Source organism: Girardinichthys multiradiatus, chromosome 22 (assembly GCF_021462225.1).
Source record: "Girardinichthys multiradiatus isolate DD_20200921_A chromosome 22, DD_fGirMul_XY1, whole genome shotgun sequence".
Lineage (NCBI taxonomy): Eukaryota > Metazoa > Chordata > Actinopteri > Cyprinodontiformes > Goodeidae > Girardinichthys > Girardinichthys multiradiatus.
Window position 1 is genome coordinate 23,225,988 of NC_061814.1, and position 27,018 is coordinate 23,253,005.

At 40.4% G+C, this 27,018-nt stretch overlaps 1 protein-coding gene across 19 annotated transcripts in view; it reads right to left on the minus strand.

Moving 5' to 3' along the window:
• Positions 1 to 27,018, minus strand: part of kcnma1a (potassium large conductance calcium-activated channel, subfamily M, alpha member 1a) — a 230,144-nt gene that overhangs the window by 87,396 nt on the left and 115,730 nt on the right. For all 19 annotated transcript variants that reach the window (XM_047352359.1, XM_047352356.1, XM_047352353.1 and 16 more), the window contains exons 3-4: positions 26,025 to 26,086; positions 2,230 to 2,323 (exon numbers count right to left, since the gene is read on the minus strand). In XM_047352359.1, the coding sequence (XP_047208315.1) occupies positions 2,230 to 2,323; positions 26,025 to 26,086 (156 nt within the window). The remainder of the gene's footprint in view (positions 1 to 2,229; positions 2,324 to 26,024; positions 26,087 to 27,018) is intronic.

Below are 27,018 nucleotides of genomic sequence, written 5' to 3' on the forward strand. Positions count from 1 at the left end.
GGCATGGAGGCAATCAGCTTGTGGCACTGCTGAGGTCTTAAGGAGGCCCAGGATGCTTCGATAGCGGCCTTTAGCTCATCCAGAGTGTTGGGTCTTGAGTCTCTCAACATTCTCTTCACAATATCCCACAGATTCTCAATGGGGTGCAGGTCAGGAGAGTTGGCTGGCCAATTGAGCACAGTGATACCATGGTCAGTAAACCATTTACCAGTGGTTTTGGCACTGTGAGCAGGTGCCAGGTCGTGCTGAAAAATGAAATCTTCATCTCCATAAAGCTTTTCAGCAGATGGAAGCATGAAGTGCTCCAAAATCTCCTGATAGCTAGCTGCATTGACCCTGCCCTTGATAAAACACAGTGGACCAACACCAGCAGCTGACACGGCACCCCAGACCATCACTGACTGTGGGTACTTGACACTGGACTTCTGGCATGTTGGCATTTCCTTCTCCCCAGTCTTCTTCCAGACTCTGGCACCTTGATTTCCGAATGACATGCAGAATTTGCTTTCATCCGAAAAAAAGTACTTTTGACCACTTAGCAACAGTCCAGTGCTGCTTCTCTGTAGCCCAGGTCAGGCGCTTCTGGTTCAAAAGTGGCTTGACCTGGGGAATGCGGCACCTGTAGCCCATTTCCTGCACACGCCTGTGCACGGTGGCTCTGGAATCGGCCCTTCTCCACAATCTTCCTCAGGGTCCGGTCACCTCTTCTCGTTGTGCAGCGTTTTCTGCCACACTTTTTCCTTCCCACAGACTTCCCACTGAGGTGCCTTGATACAGCACTCTGGGAACAGCCTATTCGTTCAGAAATTTATTTCTGTGTCTTACCCTCTTGCTTGAGGGTGTCAATAGTGGCCTTCTGGACAGCAGTCAGGTCGGCAGTCTTACCCATGATTGGGGTTTTGAGTGATGAACCAGGCTGGGAGTTTTAAAGGCCTCAGGAATTTTTTGCAGGTGTTTAGAGTTAACTCGTTGATTCAGATGATTAGGTTCATAGCTCGTTTAGAGACCCTTTTAATGATATGCTAATTTTGTGAGATAGGAATTTTGGGTTTTCATGAGCTGTATGCCAAAATCATCCGTATTAAGACAATAAAATACCTGAAATATTTCAGTTAGTGTGCAATGAATCTAAAATGTATGAATGTTAAATTTTCATCATGACATTATGGAAAATAATGAACTTTATCACAATATGCTAATATTTTGAGAAGGACCTGTATACCCTGCTTCTCGCCCATAGATTGCCAGAGATAGGCACCAGCTTCACTGCGACCTACTATGGAAGCGGTATAGAAAATGACTCCACAAGTATGGCTGTAGAGAATAAATAAGCTAAACTAACTCTCCACATCAACCTGACCACATCAAGCACACAGTGAAATACAGGTCCTTCTCAAAATATTAGCATATTTATCACAATATGCTAAAAACTGTTATAGGCTGCAAAAGACTTTAGACTGGGACAGTGGTTCAACTTCCAGCAGGACAATGACCCTAAACATGCAGCTAGAGCAACTGTCATATGGTTAAGATTAAAACATACTGATGACTTATTGGAGAGTGGTGGCCTAATGGTTACAGAACAGGGCATTGGCCTCCTGGAAAGGCCACAGGTACCCTGGTTCGAATCCCACAGCCTTAAGGGTTCCTGAACAAGACCCTTAGCCGCTGAATGCTCCCCGTGTGCTGCACAATGGCAGCCCACTGTTCCCTAAGGGATGTGTAAAATGCAGAGGATAATTTCTCCATTGTAAGACCAATAAAATCTGAATTATTATTATGACTTGAAATGGCCCTGTCAAAGTCCAAACCAAAATCCAAAAGGCAAGAGTTGAAAACTAATGTTAAAAGACACTCTCCAACCAATCTGACTGAGCTTTAGCTATTTTTGCAAAGGAATGGAAAGATTTCATTCTCTAAAAAACCCCAAAAGACTTGATGAAGATGATTTTTAACTGAGCAGGGCTGAATACAAATGCACCCCATACTTTTCAGATTTTTATTTGTAAAAACAAATGCTGGAAAGCATTTTTTTTAATTTTCCTTTGACTTCACAGTTATGCTCTGCTTTACAATTGTCCACCACACACAATCCTAATAAAAAAATACAGGTTTGTGGTTGTAGTGAAACAAATTGAGAAAAGTGGTATGAATGCTTTTGCAAGGCACTGTACATGTGTGTATACTGTATATGCAGGTCTGTGTGAGCATGCACTTGTGTCAGCTTACCCGCAAGCCAAAATACAGAAGGAAGAAGATGTTGCAGGCCATATCGATTTGTAGTGTAAAATCTTCGTAGAAGATAGGGCAGGATTCTATAGGACTGAAACACAGAGACAGAAAAGGAGAAGGAAGAACATTAATGCAAGGGTCAAGGGTCAAATCAGCATGAGATGATTTATCCATAGATGATGGGTTCTCTGATTATTTATCGAGCTGGACATAAAAGACGAGAAAAACTTTATTGTTGGAGTAATATATGGACCTCCAGATTCAGATCTAAATACAGATCCTTATCAAAATATTAGCATTTTGTGATAAAGTTCATTATTTTCCATAGTGTAATGATGAAAATTTAACATTCATATATTTTAGAGTCATTGCACATTAACTGAAATATTTCAGGTCTTTTATTGTCTTAATATGGATGATTTTGGCATACAGCTCATGAAAACCCAAAATTCCTATCTCACAAAATTAGCATATTTCATCCGACCAATAAAAGAAAAGTGTTTTTAATACAAAAAACGTTAACCTTCAAATAATCATGTACAGTTATGCACTCAATACATGGTCGGGAATCCTTTTGCAGAAATGACTGCTTCAATGCGGCATGGCATGGAGGCAATCAGCTTGTGGCACTGCTGAGGTCTTAAGGAGGCCCAGGATGCTTCGATAGCGGCCTTTAGCTCATCCAGAGTGTTGGGTCTTGAGTCTCTCAACGTTCTCTTCACAATATCCCACAGATTCTCTATGGGGTTCAGGTCAGGAGAGTTGGCAGGCCAATTGAGCACAGTGATACCATGGTCAGTAAACCATTTACCAGTGGTTTTGGCACTGTGAGCAGGTGCCAGGTTGTGCTGAAAAATGAAATCTTCATCTCCATAAAGCTTTTCAGCAGATGGAAGCATGAAGTGCTCCAAAATCTCCTGAAAGCTAGCTGCATTGACCCTGCCCTTGATAAAACACAGTGGACCAACACCAGCAGCTGACACGGCACCCCAGACCATCACTGACTGTGGGTACTTGACCCTGGACTTCTGGCATGTTGGCATTTCCTTCTCCCCAGTCTTCCTCCAGACTCTGGCACCTTGATTTCTGAATGACATGCAGAATTTGCTTTCATCCGAAAAAAGTACTTTGGACCACTGAGCAACAGTCCAGTGCTGCTTCTCTGTAGCCCAGGTCAGGCGCTTCTGCTGCTGTTTCTGGTTCAAAAGTGGCTTGACCTGGGGAATGCGGCACCTGTAGCCCATTTCCTGCACACGCCTGTGCACGGTGGCTCTGGATGTTTCTACTCCAGACTCAGTCCACTGCTTCCGCAGGTGCCCCAAGGTCTGGAATCGGCCCTTCTCCACAATCTTCCTCAGGGTCCGGTCACCTCTTCTCGTTGTGCAGCGTTTTCTGCCACACTTTTTCCTTCCCACAGACTTCCCACTGAGGTGCCTTGATACAGCACTCTGGGAACAGCCTATTCGTTCAGAAATTTATTTCTGTGTCTTACCCTCTTGCTTGAGGGTGTCAATAGTGGCCTTCTGGACAGCAGTCAGGTTGGCAGTCTTACCCATGATTGGGGTTTTGAGTGATGAACCAGGCTGGGAGTTTTAAAGGCCTCATGAATCTTTTGCAGGTGTTTAGAGTTAACTCGTTGATTCAGATGATTAGGTTCATAGCTCGTTTAGAGACCCTTTTAAAGATATGCTAATTTTGTGAGATAGGAATTTTGGGTTTTCATGAGCTGTATGCCAAAATCATCCGTATTAAGACAATAAAAGACCTGAAATATTTCAGTTAGTGTGCAATGAATCTAAAATATATGAATGTTAAATTTTCATCATGACATTATGGAAAATAATGAACTTTATCACAATATGCTAATATTTTGAGAAGGACCTGTATATACTTCAATTTTCTTGGCAATATTCAAGGAGACTCGAACATCAATCTTGCTATGGAAAATAATACAAAAACAGAGTTTTTGAATTGTCTATATGCTTCATCCTTCTTCCCTACAATCAATCTATACACTAGGGAAACATAAACCAGCAAAACCTCCATTGATAATATCATTACAAATATACAAGATGCTTTTTTTGACTCTGGTGTTATACTGTCAGATTTCACAGATCATTGCACTTTTTTGCTGATCTTGCAAGACAATTAAATGAACCACCTCAAAAGACAAGAACTAAAATATTATCCGAAAAAATCTTAAGCTTGCTTAAAAACATCTTAAAGCAAAAAAATGGGATCCTGTTTATTATTGTAATACTCCAGATGATGCCTACAATGCATTTATTCAAGAGATATATGACAGTATAAGCTACATTATATCTCAAAAAGTACACAAAACAGCCTCTGGTAAACAAGAGAAATGGTTCAACAAGGGCATCTTGAAATCCATTAAAATGAAAAACAGGCTCTACAAATTTTTTATTAAGAATCCAACAAATGAAAACAAAAACAGATAACTCGAATACAAAAATAACTTGACTAATTTCATAAGAGTTAATAAGAGAAACCAAAATACACAAGATTTAAAAGGTGCCCTTTCGTGACCAAAGCTGGAAAGTACTAAATAAAGTTCTCAACCGGGGTAAAAAAAAACACTGTCCTTCCAGACACCAAAAGTGAACAAGGCATTGAAGATCTCAACAGTTTTAACAACAATTTAAATATAGGACAATCACTATCAAAGACTATAATTTGAGAGAATTCTTTACAATAGACTGTATGGCTACTTGGATAAGCTGAACATACTCACTCCATCCCAGTATGGCTTCAGGAAAAAGAGTACAACATGTGTGGCAATTCTTCATCTCCTTGAGAAGATAAATGACGCTGTCGAAAAGGGTGAATGCAGAGTGGGTATCCCTCTTGATTTATGGAAAGCATTTGATACTATAGACTTTGAAATTTTGTTGAGAAAACTTGAGCATTACGGTGTCAGAGGCATTGCGCTCAACTGATTCAGAAGCTATCTATCTGAAAGGGAGCACTATGTACCAACACACAGCAGTAAATCATAACTAAAAACAATTAAATGTGGTGTACCACAGGGATCTGTATTAGGACCTCCTCTTTTTATCATTTATTTAAATGACTTTATAAATTCATCAGATATACTACACAAAATTATTTTTGCAGATGACACAAACTTGTTCTTTTCTCATAGAAATCTGGATTATCTCCAAAACATAGTTAATGAAGAACTAATCAAAGTAGACATTTGGCTTAATTGCAATAAATTATCTCTAAACATTAATAAAACCTACTGCATTATGTTCCGTTCTATCAAAAATCGTGAAAATGTTGAAAATGTATGTATTAAAATCAATGGATCATTGAAAGAGTTCAACATACAAAATTTGTAGGAATATTTATTGATGAATTTTTAAATTTTATAAGATACATTAAAGAACTGACAACTAAATTATCTAAACAAGCTGTCTTGTTTTATACAATTCGACATTATCTCCCTCTTGAAGCTCTCGTAACCTTGTATCAAACCTTATTTGAACCACATTTGAATTACTACAATATCATATGGTGTAACACGTACCCAATCTATCTCGAAAAACTGCTCGCTTTGGAGAAGAAAATTATATGTGCCATATCATGGTCTGAGTTCAATGCTCCCTCCAATCCTTTCTTTTACAGGCTTAAGCTTCTGAAGCTCACCGAGAGCAACACTTTTCATAATGCATGCATGATGTTTAATGTAGTACACAGACTAAATGAAAGACTTTGCCAACCTTTTCCAATAATTTATCCGATCCATGAGCATAATAAAAGAGGAGAAAATCAGCTGAAGGGGAAAAAGCATAAACTGAAATGTAAGAGCTTTAGACAAACTCAAATAGCTCCATAACTAACAGTAAAACCAGATATAATACATCAGCATATATTACAAACAAATGTACATAAATTATCATTTATTAATTATGTCTAATATAATGTCTCAATAATATCTGTATAGAAAGCATAAGGAAATTGTGTCACCCAAAACAATCTGATGTGTTTTTAAAATGCTTTGAGAATACAGTTGTAAGAGGTATGAAATCAATTATTGTGATAAGGTTTGATAAGCGTAATAATCATGTTCAAACAATAACAATGTGTCATACTAGGTAAGGGACTGTATGAATGTATATGGGTGATGTGAAATAGGAATAATGATTTGACTAGATGTTGGTGTGGGGGGGGTATGCTATAACAATTGTTTTGTAAATGTAATGTATTCTGTGTTCGGGGTCCCTGTTTAAGCTAAAGCAGCGTCTTGGCAGTTCCCCCTCTTACAAAATCTTACAAAAGTAATGTTATGTACATGTAACCTGTCTTAAAATATTTGTAAATTTGTAAAATTTTGTAAATACATGAATGCTCATGAACTGATAACATCTCTTTCCTGTTGTACACCCAAAGTGAGAAAAGCTTTGATAAAATGACGCTGACAATGTGAAATGAAGGTGGCTATCAAATGTGGTTTAAAAATTACCAAGAGTCACAGTGTCACAAGTTCCTAAGCAACCTCTTGTTGGTACAATTAATTTAATCAAAATGCTCATTTAAAATCTTCAATTCCACAATGCAGCATCGTCACTTAAAATGCCAGTTTTAATGGTTCCTTGTAGTTGATCCACTGAGTCAGACGAGGACTGGGAGTCACATCAAAGCCTTCATTCCAATGCCAATCACACACAGAAGAAACAGCTGAAAAAGAACTGAAACTCCTAGTTGCTTTGATGCAACGGTACTTGCAGCATGGATAAATTATTTAGTCCCTGTCAAACCAAAATATTATAAAGGATATTTCCACAGCTAAAGAGAATCCAGGAGGGAACTTTAAAAAAAGGCAGCTGGAGATGAATGAATCTGTCATAAAATGTGCCTTTGTATAAACAGAGTGATAATTACCCATTAGGAAGTGAGTATGTAAACACAAAACAGGTAAACAGCTTAACTCATTGTTCAACTTGGCATGGGCTCATAGCACTTTGCTTTGGAGTAATGGAGAAATTCTGTTGTTAGAAAAGCAGCATTCTGCATAATATTTTAGATGACTATTGCCAACAACTGGGAAATGCATAGACACCTAAGAGTGAATACTTACACGTCAAGTATGTACAAATTAAACTGTACTATACATATGTTTGTTACAAGACTGAGATACATAATCAAGTTCATAACAAGATGTCATCTTGGTAGAGGTAGAGAAAAGAGAGGCTTTATCTTCCAAACAGCATCATACACATTTAGGCAGATGACTGCATTATGGAGAAGAATATTTCTTGAAGAGGACAAACAACCAACTAGTTTATGATTGAGTGGCCTAACTCATGCGAACTAATTCTTGGCCTAACTCAAGCATTAGTTAGCATACCCTACTAACTAATGTGACCTTTAGAATAAAAAGAAAATCTGTCTTTTCACCAGAGTTACTTTTAAGTCAAGCAGAATTTTAAGAAACATATTTTTATACAGTTTTAAAATTAAGTAGTGCAGCTTTCCACTTTTTGAAAGACATTCTTACTGATCTCAGGAAAATACAGTATTAACTCTGGCCAACAGAAGCATCTTAGATTGCTTCCATCTGTTTATGTATGACCTTTTTCTCAGTTTTTCATGCAGCCAACAAAGGTTGTCTAAGTAATCAATATTTTGAAAAAATTGATAGTAAACATATTAAGCATCAAAGATGCTCAATTGTGTCAAAATTGATGTTAGCGATGATATCAATGAATTGGTAATAGCTAACGCTATCTGTTTAAATATTAGCTTTACGGACACGAACAGCCCAAAATTCTGTTGGTCTGAGCTCCCCATCGAGATGCGCTTCATGCAGCTCCTAACCACGCAACACCCGATTCTACTGCAGTACGTATGAATACAGATAAATATTAATCAGCTAATGGCTCAGTCGGCTACTAGAGATGAAACAAAACAAACCAGTGTGATCCCCTCTACTACTCCTACGTTTAATTGTAAAGATATTAGAGGCTAATGTGACATATTATAACACAGGAGCCAGACTGAAGCTGACTGTTAGAACCTGTAGCAACATATCCTGCTGCTGTAGTTGATTGCTAAAGTAGATATTATCCAAAATTATCAGAAAGACAATAATTGTACAGGGCTGCAGCTAAATACATTTGCATGGAACAGATCATAGTTTACACTGTAAAAAATATGTTGTGAGTGTAAGATCCATGTTTAGGTGGAAACACTATTTATTTTAGTACAGAATGATCCTTTATTTGTCCCTCAGTATTAGAATGTATTTGTATTAACATCAACTTGAAAGGCTAATGGAAGCACACTAAACAAAAGCGATTAAAACAAAATAAAACAATTACACGACTGAATCAAAGGTATATACTTAAAGGATAATACACCTATACTAAGTGTAATCTTGTCTACCATTTTGCTAAGCAGGGAAGAGACATTATTAAATTATATTTTTTTCAAACAAGGGTTGAATTGTTTCCTACTTACTGGTTATGCACTAATTAAGGAAGTTAAAATATTGTCATTATGTAACTAATCGCATATTTTCCTCTTAACTAGAAAAAACCTTGTGCTTTAAAAAAATGCTGTTGCGGCATTGAAAAAGGTATTGAGTATCGTGTATTTTTTTCAGTATCGATATCGAGTTTGTAATTTTAGTATCCTGACGACCATACAGCAGTCACTGATCAGTCTTTATTGACAGAGCACTTTCTATACACAACAAATGCAAAACAAAATTCTTTACATCTGCTATAAACAAGGGACAATGAAAAGTCTGTTGTGTAATTTAGCCTATTTGTCAAGTTTTACCCCCATTTCCTACCTACTCCTTGCCATTTGTCTCTTCGTACATATATTTTCTACCTACTCTCATGAATTGTATAGATAAATGAGGATAAAAATGCAAAAATCTCATGTATAGGATAATGTTCTAAAGACTATTTCCATGTATTCCAATTTGGATTGCCATTTGGGCCAGACTATAATGGAATATGAAAGAATTGGCCTCTGAATAAACTGAAATACCTCATAACGACATACTGTTGGTATTTTTTTCATCGTTCCCTCACATTAGACTATCAGCAGAGTATACAAAATTACATTAAATCATTAATGGTCAAAATGGGATTACATTTATATTTATTAAGACAGGCGGCGTTTTTGTAGACCAAAACTGCAAAAGTACGTAATCTTGAAGGGCGAAAGGACCAGCGGCCAATCGAAAACAAACAATAGGAGTGACAAAATGAAGAAAGCTTAACAAATTACTGAAACCTGTGATTAATTCGAACAACTGGTCTTAACAATTATCATTAACAAGAATGAATTGCTCTAATTCATTCATAATACATATAAGTATTACGTTTTTTTATTATTGAGGCAGAATATCAATAAACTGGTTATTTTTCAAATTATTGAAAAATTGTTCAAACATGCCTCAAATCTGTCTACACACTCCACCCATATCTCCTTCCAACTGTCGTTAAAACTGTACTTTTCTATAAGTTATTTCATACACATACACACATGCATAAATACACACAGATACTTTCATGCATAAACACCCATTTCTACACAAACACAGATGGTGAAAACACCATTTGGAGCAGTCACTGCTGCGCTTCCCCTCAGGCCTAGGTCTGGCCTGATTCTGAATAACCGTTAATCTTAAATCATGTGAGCCAAAGTACTCTTGGTAACGTAAAATTCATGGCAGAACAGAAGGGTCCCTGAGAATCAGTGAATTTGCTTTAATATCACTTTATGAGACAAAAACAAACATTTAATTTTAGCCAATTATGTATTATGGTTTGATGTTGCATTGAGCCTTGTCATTAACTGAAGTACCGGGAAAGTACACAGTGGTTCCTGTTATTTTAGGATCTCAATGGGAATTGACAACCTTATCCGTTCAGCGTGTGGGAGGTTTTCACAGCTTGTTATTTCAAAGCAGCTGTGTGTGTTTAAGACCATAGAAATTCTCAATGCAAGCCAAGAAAAAGAAAAAGTAAAGAAGCGACCCAATTTGTAATTTAACTCTTACAACTCTATGCTGAGTACATACAGCTCCAGTCAGAAGTTTACATTCACTCATAGACATAAATGTCCCAATAATTTAGGATTTTTAGGCATGCATTTGACTCTTTCCTTTTTCATACTCCACTGAATTTGAAAAACAAAACTGGGTGTTTGACTTTTGTGGACTTTCTTATATTCACACTGGCTTAATATTATACTAACAGGTTCAAATATACACATCAAGCCCATCTAATATTTAGTTGAATGTCTTTTGCAAGTTTCAGCACAACCACACTTTATGTAGAGTTGTGTTCTTTTTATATTGGTCGGATGTAATATTCTACTTTTAAATGTTGGGTTTTCATTAGCCAAAAATCTTTGAAACATTTGAAAACATTAATCTATGTGTCATTAATCTGTATAATGTGTTTCACCTAGTAAATTGAGTTCCTGAAGTAAATAAACTTTTCAATAAAATTATAAATGACTGTGTGTGTATATATATATATATATATATATATATATATATATATATATATATATATATATATATATACTGTATGCAAATTGGTTGTTTGAGAGGCATAGAAGAAAAAAAATTTCTTTACTTCCTACCATCACAAATGCAAACCCATGTAGCTTGCAATATCATACAGGGATTTTAACTGGAACTGTGTGCTTTGGTCAGATCAGAATAAGATTGCGATTTTTGGCCACAAACAATGTGGGTCATTCTGGTGTGAAACAAAAGATAAACATGAAGGGAAACCTCATGCTAACTAGAACGTTTGGCAGGAAATTTCTAATGCTGTGAGCCAGACTATTTTCAAAAACAATGGTAACTTTGTTAGAGTGCCTACACTCACAAATGGTGAAATACCAATAGATTTTAAATTAAGATATTTAGGGCTCTGCCAGAAAAACCAAAAATGGGTTATAACATTCGATGAATGTGTATAAGAGAGGACCTAGAGGTCTGGATGAATTACAGAGACAAGGCAAAAAGTAATAATCCAAGCTCCTTCTCTCAGGTGTACAAAGTATTACCATCAGGGGTGCCAATGACTGTATGTGTGGAAAAAGATATTTAATAATACTCTATAGGGGGTAATTCCTGGTTTATATTTTTCACAGTTTCTTCAACATACCTTGGCAGGATGTTGCAATCTGTGTCTCTGCCACTAGATGTCAGTAAATGTTACACACTGCTTGTTTAAACAGGGCTTACAAAACTATAATGCTTGCATTATAATACATAGAAATACACTTGCAAAAATTAATATATGAAAAAAACACAATATCTTTAAAAACAAGGTGTGCATTGGATTGTTCCGTATCAATATGCAGCATAAAGGGATCAAGCAACAAGGTCAAACTAAATGTCTACATGTGATGTTTTTACCTATACAAATAAACAGCAGAAAGCTCCTTTTGCAGAACGAAAAGCCTCCCATGCTTTTCAAACATGTTACAAATTCAATATTTACTTAAATTAAGTTTCATCATACTGAACAGGTGTTTCTGTTAATAACTTCCCTTACTTGAGTCCCCTCATCACAGAGAAAACAGATAAGACTAGACAGTTTGCTGACTCGTACTTGCAAAGTCTCTTTACACTCTGCAATCAAAAGGGATCACTGGCAACATGTTGTCAGTGTCCTACAGAAAATAGATCTGCCCAGGTTCTTATTACTCTTTAAATAATGGCACAGCCTGGGGTTACACCATCCCATCTGACAGGAGGAGGACACCAGAGAAGAGAAGGAACATGGGAAGGGAAGAAGACTTAAGGAACAGTAGATCTAAAAATTATAAAAAAGACCAAATAAATGTATACTGATAAACAATAATAGAAGATGAATAAAGAAAAACTGGCTTAAATATGATCCAATGTCCCAATTAGCTTAGACAACCTTTCCAGACACCTAGGTTGTTTAGTCTGGAACATGTAAGTCTATTTTAGGACACATAATCCGTCCCCATTATAGCATCCTCTGATCAAGAACACTAGAAAACCCAAACAGAAAGGTAAAACCTATTGTTCTCAAGGGCAACAGAACGTGTTGATAATGATGTTCCAAAAATAGGCAAAAACACCTTCAGTCAGTCAGTGGGAGCCAGTCCTTCATCAGCCCGCACATGACCTTGGATAGCTGCAGGAGCAACAGAAAGACCGTTCCCCAGGGCAAACAACAACAACCCACTTCTGCCCACTTGACTAATGCTCACAACACACACTGAATGTGAGTCATTTTTATGCCACACCAACATCTTCCTGCTCCACTAATCTTGCATGCATTTTGATTTATTTAATTCTTTTAACCTGAGAACATGCAGAAAAAGTCCTTCAAACATATATGATAATGTTTAGACTTGTTTGTTTATCTTCATGTGGTGCTCTGAGAAGAATGAGGCTTGCGCATGTAAGACATACTGAAAGGAGGCGGCGTTGAAGCTGAAGGAAGACAAGATTTGTACCTAACTGACTGATTTAGGTCAAGGCACCATTACTAAATAAGAAACAGTTAAGTGCCTACAAGGATATTGGACAAACAAAAGTTATCCAGGGAGGCTAAAAATAGATGACTCAATTTTTATGTGAACCGAAATGGCTCGCATCTCACTACAAATATTTCTCCTACCGAGTCATGTAAAGTATTCTGTGAATGAAAATAGCACATCACCAAAACAAAAACAGACATTATACAGTATGGCTAAAAGCAAAAAAAACAACAAAAAACAATTATTAAAAACACAAACTAAACATTTGCAAAGCAAAAAATCACAATGTGGATTGCTGAACATGTAAACCCCAAGGATACATGAAGATCATTATTCTATTCTCTTTTCAGTCTCATCTCAAGTAGTTTTTGTAAAAGCAAAAATGACTTCCACCAAAATAGTAACAGCCTGTTAGTAACCCAAATGCATCTCTGTAAATTAGAAAATCGTTGAATTCAAATTAATTAAATTCAAGAAATAAGTTAAACTATATATAATCATTACACAAAGTAGCATATTTCAAGTGACTATTTCCAATAATATTATACTTATGACTTACAGCTACACCAAAGACAATATTCAGTTTCTCAGACAATTAGAATAAGTAAAAAAATAAGTAAATAACTGGTGTCAAATAGAGATGCTTGAAGAAATCACGCAACACAGATGACTCAGCTTGATTGACCCTGAGCTGTGACAGCCAGAAACAAAAAAACACACTATACTAAGTGAAACACGTCATGCAGAGGACAACACTCTTCTGTAAGGATGTTGTTACTGTGTGAAAAAGTTAGCTATTTTTAGTATCAGTGATGCAGGGACAATGGAACATGTTTAAAATAGCCTGGGCCCATCAGCTGCACTTGTGTGACCTGAGGCTCCTTATTGAGACGTACTACTTTACCAGCTGTGCTTCTACACAGCTTTTTACAGCACAATTTAACTCCATGATGCATTCAAGCCAAGTCATACCCTGGAAAGTTTATACAGAAATAACTATTTAAATGTTTTTTGCTATCAAAAGTCACCAGGTCAAAAACATCCTTGGCCATTTTGAAATTATTTTAAATTTGTACATTGGTTTTGTCCCCTCCTTGAACCGCCACTTTAACGTGGTGGAGGGGTTTGAGTGCTCAAATGATCCTAGAGGCTATGTTGTCTGGGGCCTAAATGCACCTGGGAGGGTCTCCCATGGCAAACAGGCTCTAGGTGATGGGTCAGACAAAGAGTGGTTCAAGAATCCCTCATGAAGAACAAAATATCGAGGCACGTGACGTCACCCGGTACGGCAGAGCCGGGGTCCCACCCTGAAGCCAGGCCTGGGGTCGGGACTCGTCGGAGAGCGCCTGGTGGCCGGGTTGCTCCTTGCGGGACCCGGGCGGGCCAAGCCCGAACGAGAGACGCGAGGCCATCCCCCAGTGGGCCCACCACCTGCAGGGGGAACCGTGAGGGACCAGTGCAAAGAGGATTGGGTGGCGGACGAAGGTGGAGACCTCAGCGGCCCGATCCCCGGATGCTTAGGCTGGCTCTAGGGACGTGGAATGTCACCTCGCTGGGGGGGAAGGAGCCTGAGCTTGTACGGGAGGTCGAGAGATATCGACTAGAAATAGTCGGGCTCGCCTCCACGCACAGTGTGGGCTAAGGAACCCATCTCCTTGAGAGGGGTTGGACTCTCTTCTACTCTGGAGTGGCCCACGGGGAGAGGCGGCGGGCTGGTGTGGGTTTGCTTGTTGCCCCCCAGCTCAGCTGTCTCGTGTTGGGGTTTACCCCAGTGGATGAGAGGGTCATATCCCTGCGCCTTCGGGTTGGGGAGAGGTCTCTGACTATCATTTCAGCCTACGGGCCGAGTGGTAGTGCAGAGTACCCGGCCTTCTTGGCGTCCCTGTCCTGGGGGACTTCAACGCCCACGTGGGGAACTACAGTGACACCTGGAGAGGCGTGATCGGGAGGAATGGCCTCCCCGATCTGAATCCGAGTGATGTTTTGTTATTGGACTTCTGTGCTAGTCACAGATTGTCCATAACGAACACCATGTTCAAACATAAGGGTGTCCATCAGTGCACTTGGCACCAGGACACCCTAGGCAGGAGGTCGATGATCAACTTTGTTGTCGTATCATCAGACCTTCGGCCGCATGTTTTGGACACTCGGGTGAAGAGAGGGGCTGAGCTGTCCACTGATCATCACCTGGTGGTGAGTTGGATCCGCTGGAGGAGGAGAAAGCCAGACAGACTTGGCAGGCCCAAGCGCATAGTGAGGGTCTGCTGGGAACGCCTGGCGGAGCCCTCGGCCAGGGATGTATTCAACTCGCACCTCCGGGAGAGCTTCGACCAGATCCCGGGGGATGTTGGAGACATAGAGTCCGAGTGGACCATGTTCTCCGCATCTATTGTCGATGCTGCTTCCGCTTATCCAGGACCGGGTCGCGGGGGCAGCAGACTCAGCAGAGACGCCCAGACGTCCCTCTCTCCAGACACCTCCTCCAGCTCCTCCAAGGGGAGCCCAAGGCGTTCCCAGGCCAGCCGAGAGACATAGTCCCTCCATCGTGTCCTGGGCCGTCCCCTGGGCCTCCTCCCGGTGGGACGTGCCTGGAACACCTCCCGAGGAAGGCGTCCAAGAGGCATCCGGTATAGATGCCCGAGCCACCTCAACTGGCTCCTCTCAATGTGGAGGAGCAGCGGCTCTACTCCGAGCTCCTCCCGGATGGCCGAGCTCCTCACCCTATCTCTAAGGGAGTGCCCGGCCACCCTACGGAGGAAGCTCATTTCAGCCGCTTGTATCCGGGATCTCGTTCTTTCGGTCATGACCCAAAGTTCATGGCCATAGGTGAGGGTAGGAACGTAGACCGACCAGTAAATTGAGAGCTTTGCTTTTCGGCTCAGCTCTCTCTTCACCACAATGGACCGGCACAGCGCCCCCATTACTGTGGCAGCTGCACCGATCCGTCTGTCGATCTCCCGCTCCATTCTTCCCTCACTCGTGAACAAGACCCCGAGATACTTAAACTCCTCCACTTGAGGCAGGAACTCCCCTCCAACCTGAAGAGGACAAGCCACCCTTTTCCGGTCGAGTACCATGGCCTCGGACTTGGAGGAGCTGATCCCCATCCCAGCCGCTTCACACTCGGCTGCGAACCGCCACAGCGCATGCTGTAGGTCTTGGCTAGAGGGGGCCAGCAGGACCACGTCATCCGCAAAAAGAAGAGACGAAATCCACTGGTCCCCAAACCAGACCCCCTCCGGCCCTTGGCTGCGTCTAGAAATCCTGTCCATAAAAGTTATGAACAGGACCGGCGACAAAGGGCAGCCCTGCCGGAGTCCAACATGCACTGGGAACAGGTCCGACTTAGTGCCGGCAATGCGGACCAAACTCCTGCTCCGCTCGTACAGGGACCGGATGGCCCCTAATAAAGGGCCCCCGATTCCATACTCCTGGAGCACCCCCCACAGGGCATCACGAGGGACACAGTCGAATGCCTTCTCCAGGTCCACAAAACACATGTGAACCGGTTGGGCAAACTCCCATGAACCCTCGAGCACCCTGTAGAGGGTATAGAGCTGGTCCAGTGTTCCACGGCTGGGACGAAAACCACACTGTTCCTCCTGAAGCCGAGGTTCGACTATCGGTCGGACTCTCCTCTCCAATACCCTGGCGTAGGCCTTACCAGGGAGGCTGAGGAGTGTGATCCCCCTGTAGTTGGAACACACCCTCCGGTCCCCCTTCTTATAAAGGGGGACCACCACCCCAGTCTGCCAGTCCAGAGGCACTGTCCCCGACCGCCACGCAATGTTGAAGAGGCGTGTCAACCATGACAGCCCTACAACATCCAGACACTTGAGGTACTCAGGGCGGATCTCATCCACCCCCGAAGCCTTGCCACCGCGGAGCTTTTTAACCACCTCGGTGACTTCAGCCTGGGTGATGAAAGAATCCAACCCCGAGTCCCCAGCCTCTGGTTCCACCACGGAATGCGTGATGGCAGGATTGAGGAGATCCTCGAAGTACTCCTTCCACCGCCCGATAATGTCCTCAGTCGAGGTCAGCAGCCTCCCGCCCCCACTATAAACAGTGTTGGCAAAGCACTGCTTCCCCCTCCTGAGGCGCCGGACGGTTTGCCAGAATCGCTTCGAGGCCAACCGGTAGTCCTTCTCCATGGCCTCACCGAACTCTTCCCAGGCCCGAGTTTTTGCCTCTGCCACAACCCGGGCCGCAGCACGCTTGGCCTCACGGTACCCGTCAGCCGCCTCAGGAGTCCCACAAGCCAACCACAGCCGATAGGACTCCTTCTTCAACTTAACAGCATCCCTTACTGCCGGTGTCCACCACCGGGTTCGGGGATTGCCGCCACGACAGGCACCGCAGACCTTACGGCCGCAGCTATGGGCAGCAGCATCGACAATAGATGCAGAGAACATGGTCCACTCGGACTCTATGTCTCCAACATCCCCCGGGATCTGGTCGAAGCTCTCCCGGAGGTGGGAGTTGAATACATCCCTGGCCGAGGGCTCCGCCAGGCGTTCCCAGCAGACCCTCACTATGCGCTTGGGCCTGCCGAGTCTGTCCGGCTTTCTCCTCCTCCAGCGGATCCAACTCACCACCAGGTGATGATCAGTGGACAGCTCAGCCCCTCTCTTCACCCGAGTGTCCAAAACATGCGGCCGAAGGTCTGATGATACGACAACAAAGTCGATCATCGACCTCCTGCCTAGGGTGTCCTGGTGCCAAGTGCACTGATGGACACCCTTATGTTTGAACATGGTGTTCGTTATGGACAATCCGTGACTAGCACAGAAGTCCAATAACAAAACACCACTCGGATTCAGATCGGGGAGGCCATTCCTCCCGATCACGCCTCTCCAGGTGTCACTGTCGTTCCCCACGTGGGCGTTGAAGTCCCCCAGCAGAATAATGGAGTCCCCGGGAGGGGCACTATCCAGCACCCCCGACAGGGACGCCAAGAAGGCAGGGTACTCTGCACTACCACTCGGCCCGTAGGCTGAAATGATAGTCAGAGACCTCTCCCCAACCCGAAGGCGCAGGGATACAACCCTCTCATCCACTGGGGTAAACCCCAACACGAGACGGCTGAGCTGGGGGGCAACAAGCAAACCCACACCAGCCCGCCGCCTCTCCCCGTGGGCCACTCCAGAGTAGAAGAGAGTCCAACCCCTCTCAAGGAGATGGGTTCCAGAGCCCACGCTGTGCGTGGAGGCGAGCCCGACTGTTTCTAGTCGATATCTCTCGACCTCCCGCACAAGCTCAGGCTCCTTCCCCCCCAGCGAGGTGACATTCCACGTCCCTAGAGCCAGCCTAAGCATCCGGGGATCGGGCCGTTGAGGTCTCCACCTTCGTCCGCCACCCAATCCTCTTTGCACCAGTCCCTCACGGTTCCCCCTGCAGGTGGTGGGCCCACTGGGGGAAATTTAAAAAGTGTAATATTAAAATATGCTGCTCTAGACTGTTGTGGTATTTGATGATAAAAAAGAACTGATCACTTTAGATGTATTTTCATTGTATACAATTTAATGTACCAGGTGCACTTTCATGCACCATGAGCTTATTTCCTGGGTCATAAAATGCTGTGTAGACGTACAGCAGCCTGAGAGGTGGACACAATTACTGGATAGAACATATTTTAATGGTGGACACCTAACAACATTCATGTCATTTTACTCAATAAACAAATGTACCCCTGCTGTTCATATAACACTAAAGGACCAGTGTCGTTATGCTTGATAGAATCACTTATAAAGCATCTACTGCCACCAAAGGCAGTAGATGCCAAAGGCTTCCATTTATCGTCACAAAGTCTACCAAGCATGCCTCACTCCTCTTCCATATTTCTCACCTTACTCCATTAATTAGTCATTAAACGTTGTTTCATTTCTCCAGAGCTGTGGTTTATCTCCCACTACTGAAAGACTTGCAGCTACAAGATGCTACCTATGAGACATCTTGGATGCATTAAAAAAATTACACAACTCCTCCTGCCATTTAACGTGAATGTGCGGGAGCGCACGTACACACACAGACACACACACACACACACACACACACACACACGAGTCTGCATGTGTGGCTAAGTCAGATCGAGAGAGGAGAGAAATAGAAACCGAAGTGGAGCAGGAACAAGGGCATCCCTTTAGGAGCAGGGCACAGAGACTTTGTCCTACATTCCTCTTTGTTTCACGGGTGCACAGAGGAGGAAAAGAGAAGGGATGGAGGATAAAGGATGAACCAAGGGTATTAAAGCAGATTGAGATGTGGGTGAGAGAGGACACACTATCCTCCCATTGAAAAAGTCATGCTATTTTCATGGCAAGCAGAGTGTACTGCAGAGAAACAGAACAGTCAGTGTGCTGTAATAAATAACCACTTTATGAAAACAAACAGTAAGAAACTAATTTATAACAAAACTGCAGCTTAACAGTATGTGTGTATATATATCTATATATAGATATATAGATATATATCTATATATAAGCCCATGGCTCCAGCCTGCCAAGATCCAACCCACTTACACTTATTTTCCCCAAATGTCCCTTTCGTCAGCGTTTACCAGGAGGGACTGATCCATAATCCCTCCCATTAGTGTTTCCTTTTTTACAATTTCAGAATGATTTGCACTTAATCTGATGGCCAAAATAGCGGATTGGTGGTTGAAAAGCGAACCTTTGAAGGCAGTCTGGTCCAGGAGTGTGTCTGCCTTCGGTACCTGGGAGAGTAATTGCATCCATTAAATAAGCGACCTATAAATCTGTGCCTATTGATTGCTCAGTCATTAACATTTAATGGCAAAGGAGGCTGGGTGGGAGAAGGTCATCTGTGAAGCATTTTCACCCCATATGAAGAGTATGAAGAATACTGAAAAAAAATGTGTTAAACATTATTTTCTTGTTTGTTACCAACCAACCTTTCATTAAATGGTCAACATGACACACCGCATTGTTTTACACATTAAATAAATAATGTGTCCCGTCGGATTTATTCACATGTAGTCGAGCACATCAGAAACATCAGCTATTGTACTGAAAGCAAAGGTGTAACACAAGCTTTGGCATGTTTAGGATGACCAAAACCTCCAGGGTGGGCTGAACCTGTTCTGAGTCAGTCAGTAGTCACTAACACAAAAGCACGTACACACCCTAGTGACAAGCTTGAGCTAATCACTATGATGAGGGGCGTTGTCTTAATGAGAGCACAAAAGATCAGGGCAATGCCTCACGGATGCCAACTCACACTGAGTTATGCTTGTAGATCTTCTGATTCTAGAACCAAAAAGGAAACATTACAGACAGAAAACCAAAGCTTTACATCAACTTTGTTCACTCTCCTGTATGTTAAATGTTGTAAAGTGGTGCATTTCTGTATATTATGTTTTCAATCATCAAAAGTTTTTACATTAAATTGTAGAGGAAATGTTACATGTGGAAAACAAGTTTTAAAATGATTTCTAACTTTTGCTCATATTACAAAAGCCTGCCATTTCAAAATGAGCAAATGAGAGCCAATGCATTCAGCAGCAATACTGATAATTCAATGCCAGGCAAAAGTTTAAATACATATCAATGGCATAAATGTTTTAACATTAGGCTTTTAATGATGCATTTGAACCATGCTTTTTCCAGGGTGGAATTAATTTTTATCCCAAGTATTAAAGGTAGAAGATTTGACAGCAGGGCTGCACAGTGGCGCAGTTGGTAGCAAGAAGGTCCTGGGTTCAATTCCTGTCCAGGGATCTTTCTGCATGGAGTTTGCATGTTCTCCCCGTGCATGCGTGGGTTCTCACCAGGTACTCTGGCTTCTTCCCACAGTCCAAAGACATGCCTGTTAGGTTAATTGGTCAATCTAAATTCCCCTTAGGTGTGTGTGCATGGTTGTATGTGTGTTGCCCTGCAATAGACTGGCAACTTGTCCAGGGTGTAAACTGCCTCTTGCCCATAGACTGCTGGAGATAGGCACCAGCTTCCCTGCAACCCACTATGGAATAAGTGGTAGAAAATGACTGACTGATTTCACAGCAGTTCAAAATTATTCATACAATCTTAAATATACACATCCAGCCTCAATAATATTAATATTTGGATGAATGTTGCATAGAAACTTTAAGAGAAACTACATACATTTAAGTGTCTAGCATTATTCTGATTATGATTCTCATTTAAATATTTTTTTAAATAAAAAAATATTATGCTTAATCCGTTCCAAAAACAGTTTTGATGTGTTTGAAATGTCCTATGCTGTTGGAACATCCAACTGTATCTGCATTTCACAATCTGACCCAAACTTCTGATAAAAAGACGTTTTGGAACAACCAGGGAATCGTCAAGGCTAAAGTCTTTTATAAACTGGAAGGTAGTGGGACACCAGTGTCTAAGTTTTAAGTGGACTGAGTTCAACATCAGCATGAACTAAGAGACTGGTCAAGAAAGAAGCACCTGCTTCACAAGATTCACCTTCAAGCATGATTAAAATTTGCAGCAACATACATGGACTAGTAAATGCCCCCTGGATAAAAATGTTTTGACCAGAGGAGAAAAAGACTGAGCCATTTGCCCCAATTGACAAGAAACCTGTTCAGATGAGTCAAGGCAGGCTTTCAAACCTGAAAACACCTCATCAACTGTCCAGGATGATGGTGGTAGCATCATGCCTTCGGGCCAGTGCACTCACTGGTAAATATGCTGGGTGGAACAATGATAGTGGAACAAAGGAGGGCTAAATCCTAATTCTTCCCTTTGTTTAAAATTGATGGAGTATGTTTGAAAACCAATTGTGAGAAGAAAAGTTATAAAATATTCAGCCACAAGTTTACGTACACCTAGAAAAAGCGTTTACTTTTTCTGCACCTTGGTAAGAGACATTTGGCCAAATGTAAGTGGGGATATATGCTTATTTATGGGCCTGTCTGTGTCATTTTGATCCTATTCAGCTCAGAGAAAATCCACAATACACTCAATCATTGAATGCATTGTGCACCATATTGTTGCTTTTAAAGTTTATTGAATTTGTTTTTAACATATTCTTTTCACTGTGAAAAAAGAGCAGTTCAAATGCATCACTGAGAGTCCAAAAACAACATGAAATTCATGTGCACGATGAATACATGCAAAGTTCTAACAGCACTGAGTCTAGTTTAATTAGTAGATAAATGTAAGCAAGTAACAAATTATTATAGATATTGATTATGATTAAAATGAATAACATTTAACATTTTTCAATCATTTATTATTAGGAGTAAATTGAAAACTTTCCCAAGATGCAATTTTGTCTCCTGATCGCAACAATTTGCTCAGAAAGAACCACAGACTAAGGACAACAAAAGCAGAGCTATGGAAGAATGCAAAAAGACAGCCAGGATTTAGAGTTTTTTTTACCATGAAGTACAAAAGGGTGACTATATTCATGCTAATGTTGGGACCCCAGGCATGGGTTACAGTATTAAAAGGCCAGTAAGAACTTTTCTGGAACTTTCAAAATTAATCGCATTAACCAACTTCCAGCTCAGGCAGGAACAGAAGGGTAACAGCGGACCTTCTGTGACGTCACTGTTTGAATAAAACCCCCACCTTCCAACAAACAGATCTCTTTCCATGCGGATCCCCCGGGAACCAGACAGGAGAGGCAAGCGCACTCGTGTCTCTTTGCTGGCAAGCAGACACTTCAAACTGGATCCAAGAGTGTCATACAATCACGCGATCATATGCACAAAGTTAAGTAGGAATGAATTGCTGTTTGTGTTTCCAGAATTCATTCGCGAACGGGGATAATTAAGGTGCAAGCGTGGCTTGACTTTTCTCTCTGGGGTCTACAGAAGCAAATGTGGTCCAGAGAGTTCCCAGCAGAGACCCTGTCTCTACAACGCCAAGTGAAGCAGTTTTTCCCGGTCTGAAGGAAGGGCAAAGGTACTGCAACACAGAGAGCTGCTCTGCTCCTTAAATATTATCTTACTTTATAAAGGCAGCTAATTAAACACCGTTGAGAATTAGTCATCCAGAAGGTTGGTTTGTTTCAGTATATCATTCTTTAAAATTTTATTTTATTAAAATAATATTTTATCTTATCTTGCATTGTGAATTGTTGTCTAAACGTTTGCTGATTATTGCCTAAGTTAGTTCCAAGACTGACTTAACTTAATTTCCAGATTCTTCAAGATAATCCTTGGTTCTAAAACATAAATATTGCATGGTAATGTTGCATCACTCTTTTGGTCATGATTTTCAACCATCTTTGTTTCACTTGTTTATATTGTACATAGCCCATTAGTCTTCCTTATTCTTTCATTCTGCTTGGTAATTTAGTTGGGTTGTTTTAGCATAGTAAAGAGTTTGTTGATTGAAATATGTTTGACTTTGAGTTGACTTTTTTTTAAAATATAAATTCTTGTATTTAAGAAACTGTGTGAATTCATTCTGTATGTGTACAGAGTTTTGCTGTTGCAGAGCTTGGCTCATCCCTTTTAAAATTGTCCTAATACCACCGTCTTTATCAGACTTGCATTCACGTGAAAACCTTTAACAGACTGAAACATTATTTAATAAAATATTAAAGTATTAATATTAAATAATATATTCATAATCACAACACTAAGAATAATTTCCCCTTGTCTAAGAGATATGACTGAACAAGCTGGATTGGAATTTAGATTTACTTTAGCACACTTTAGACAGCATCTCTCTCTGCTTTAGACTCACTTTCCTCTAGGACATAATATCACACCCAAAAGTGAAATTAAAGTGAAAACAAACCACAAAATCTCAGTATGACTTTCACTGTAAAATCCTGCACAGGAGGGAAGGAAATAAACTTGCAGATAAAAAAAAACAAAAACAAAAAAACAATGCTATGGACCTAGTCTTCATTTCTATAATTGTATGGTAATTTTCACAAAACCATGGATAACTCTACTTAATGCAGTAAATACCTAAAGCTTTGTTTATGTTAATACAATAACACATAAAATAAGAGTAACATAAAGTTTATTCCAAAGTACAAGTTTTTACATTTTTGTAGGTGTATTAATTTAAATCAAACCTACTGCCTTTATCTCAGAAAAATGAGTCAGAGCCCAACGGCAGACTGTGATGTTTTCCTGTGAATGTCTAAGTTTGTTTTTTGTAGGGAAAAATAGTTATCATTAAAAAAGTAATGCGCCACATTCAGCTGGCACATTTTGTTAAGAATGTATATAAAAAAGAGTGATGCATTTTGGTACATGCTAAACAAGGACACATCTATGCATGAAGAGGAGGAGCGATTTGGTCGAAGTAAAAGACACAAGGTTCTTGCTGCAGGTTAAATTATATTGTATTTTCCTTTCTTACAGCTTTTCTTAAAAAGGTGAAAATTATCATACATCTTTTAGAAAATTAAACATATGAAAAGAAAAAAAAGAAAAACATTCTCTATATTAGAACAGGCTTTAATCTTATATTTTATAATAACATTTCACACAAATGCCGAATATCCTCAGTATATCAATAATACATTATCTATTGTTTTTCATAAAATATTACTTAAATGTAATGTGAATTCATAGGGCCTTGCAAAAGTATTTGTAGTCTTTTAGTATAAATATTTTGTCATACAGACTTTTTATTGGAATTTTATATAATAGGCCAACACAAAGAATTACATAATTGTGAAGGGGAAAGAAAATGATACATGGTATTTAAAGGCTTTTATTTATCAAAGGTAGAAAATGTGCCATCCCTTCTAAATCTATAGATCATAGAATCAATTTTGTTTTAAGTACACCTGCAAGTCTTTGCATATGTAATTTGTTCCCATTCTTTTTGCAACATAGCTCAAGCTCAGCCAAAGTGAACAGAGAGCATCCGTTAACATCCCCTTTTGAAGTGTTTCCAAAGATTCTTAACTGGATTTTGGTCTGGACTTTGACTGGGCAATTGTAACACATATATATGCTTAAATCCAAAACATTTTATTGTAGCTCTGGTTGTATGTTTAGGGTCATTGTCTTGCAGGAAAGCGATACTCCACCGCAGACTCTCTCAGGTTTGTTTTTTTTTTGTTTTTTTTTAACAATTCCCCTGTACTTAGGTCCATCCATTTTCACATACATAAGTGCTAACCAGGATCCCTATCCATGCTGAAAAAAAGATTCCCACAGTATGATGCTGCCACCACCATGTTTAAGAGGGGGATTGTGTGCAATGTTTTTTCAAAGCTTGAGATATTGTTTTATGACCTAACTCTGCTTTAAACATCTCCACAACTTCAACTCTTATTTGTCTGCAGTTACTTGGTCTTTGTAATGCAGTTTGTTCACCAATGTTCTCTAACAAACCTCTCAGGACTTCATACAAGAACTGTATTTATACTGACATTACATGGCACACAAGAAGGCTCTAATTATTAATTGGGTGACATTATTGCAGGGGTATCAGAGGAATGTTCACTAAATTTTAATTATTAAAAAAAGCAAATCCATGTATCTTTTTCCTTTTAACGATTACACAACTTATCCGCAACTTTTGTTGGTCTATCCAATAAAATCTAAATAAAATGCATTGTAATTTGTGGTTATAATGCGGCAAAATCTGAAAAGCACTGTATTATGCATATTCATAACACTATGACTACCTTCCACTATGAGTCTGTGTTTCCTCTGTCTTTCAGTCAGCCTACTCAAGTGGCTTCAGTAGCAGTAATTACAGTCACGCTGCACACATTCTCTCACCACCAGTTAAAAGGAGTTAAGATGGGTGAAATGTTTTTAGTGTCTGCTGAAAGCTGCTGCGTTCTACATAATGCTTTAGCATCCTGACATTTTACACTGTGGTACACACTGCAGAGGTGAAAAAGACCGTAGACAGACAGCGACAGGGAGAATCCTGAAATCTCAGCTATCCCTTTAAAGGTACAAAATTAGTCAATATGTTGTAAAACTAGCTGCAATGGTTATGGGAGAGACGCCAGGCCTGCAATCTGTCTCTGGGCGAGCGCCAACAAAGGATTCACATAGATTGACAACATCCAGAGTCCTGTACTCACAAACAGAGTCGGATTTGCAACATAAACTGAGTATAGCTGCTGCCATGGAAACTGATAGGCCTCCCATTGACAAAACCTCAGACGCAGATGGGTTTATGTCTGCATCCACATGGCATTAGTCCCTTCAATAGTGAAATTATGTGCGGATTCTCTTCAGCACACACTTACATCCATTCATAAGATATAATATGTAAGTTCCTTATTACTAAACAGGCTAAGGTAAGAATACAGAATAAGTACTAATTTGAGATACTTACTCTGCGGAGTCTATAAAGTATATTCCAAGGGCTCCAATGCTGAGTGCAAAGACTAACACCACCTGAGGAAAGAAAGAAAAAAAAAAGAAAGAAAGATTAATTGACGCACTTAGTGGCATAATTCTTCAAAATACCCTGATTAATGTACTGGACAGTAAAGCAGTAGTTGTGTTCAGCTGCAGTGAACACAATCCACAACAGTACTTATAGCCTCTGTAATTAAACAGTGCATTACCTCCTGTCAGCTGCAGGACCCTAGACGTTTTCATAAAGCATGCACTGAATAATAAATGCTCCCTATCTGTCAGCAAATACAGCCTATTGAACACAATCAGTTCAACACAATCAGAAAGCAAAAAAGGGACACACAAATGTCGGAACAACTAACAGAAGGTGCAGCAACAACACAGGTGTAGTGTGTTCAGATGTGCCTAATTCAAAAGTTTTGTGCATGGTCATCAAGTACTGTTTAGGGGCATCCATAAACCCCTAAACTGAGTAAAACTTCGAACTGTGAAAATTTTTGCTGTGCAGGACAAGGATCATATGCAGCTGCAGCTCTGTTACTGATAAGGTGAAGTAAAGAAGCAGGGCTACCAGAATGTATTCACTTTTTGTTTTGTTAAAGACTCAATAGAAACCGAATCTGAGTAAAGTTTTCTTTGTAAAATTTTTACAAATAACATTTAAGGCCAAAGTGAAAACCTGTTTTCTTAACATTATAAAAAATGTAAGCATTAAAAAAAAGTGTCTGGTATCAATGCCACTAAAGTTGGAAAATTAAAAAAATAGCCTCAATTATCCTTAATCTTCTAGTTTTTTGTGCAAAAAAAAATCTTTTTGGACATTCAGCTTCTTCTATTTTTCACTACAGAAAATAATAGCAATGTGTCTAGCAATCCCTTCTAGCAGAACCCTCTTGCCAAAATGAGATTTCACATCATAATTGCAACCATAATAATCATCATCTTCGCAACAGCTGACCAGTTGAGCA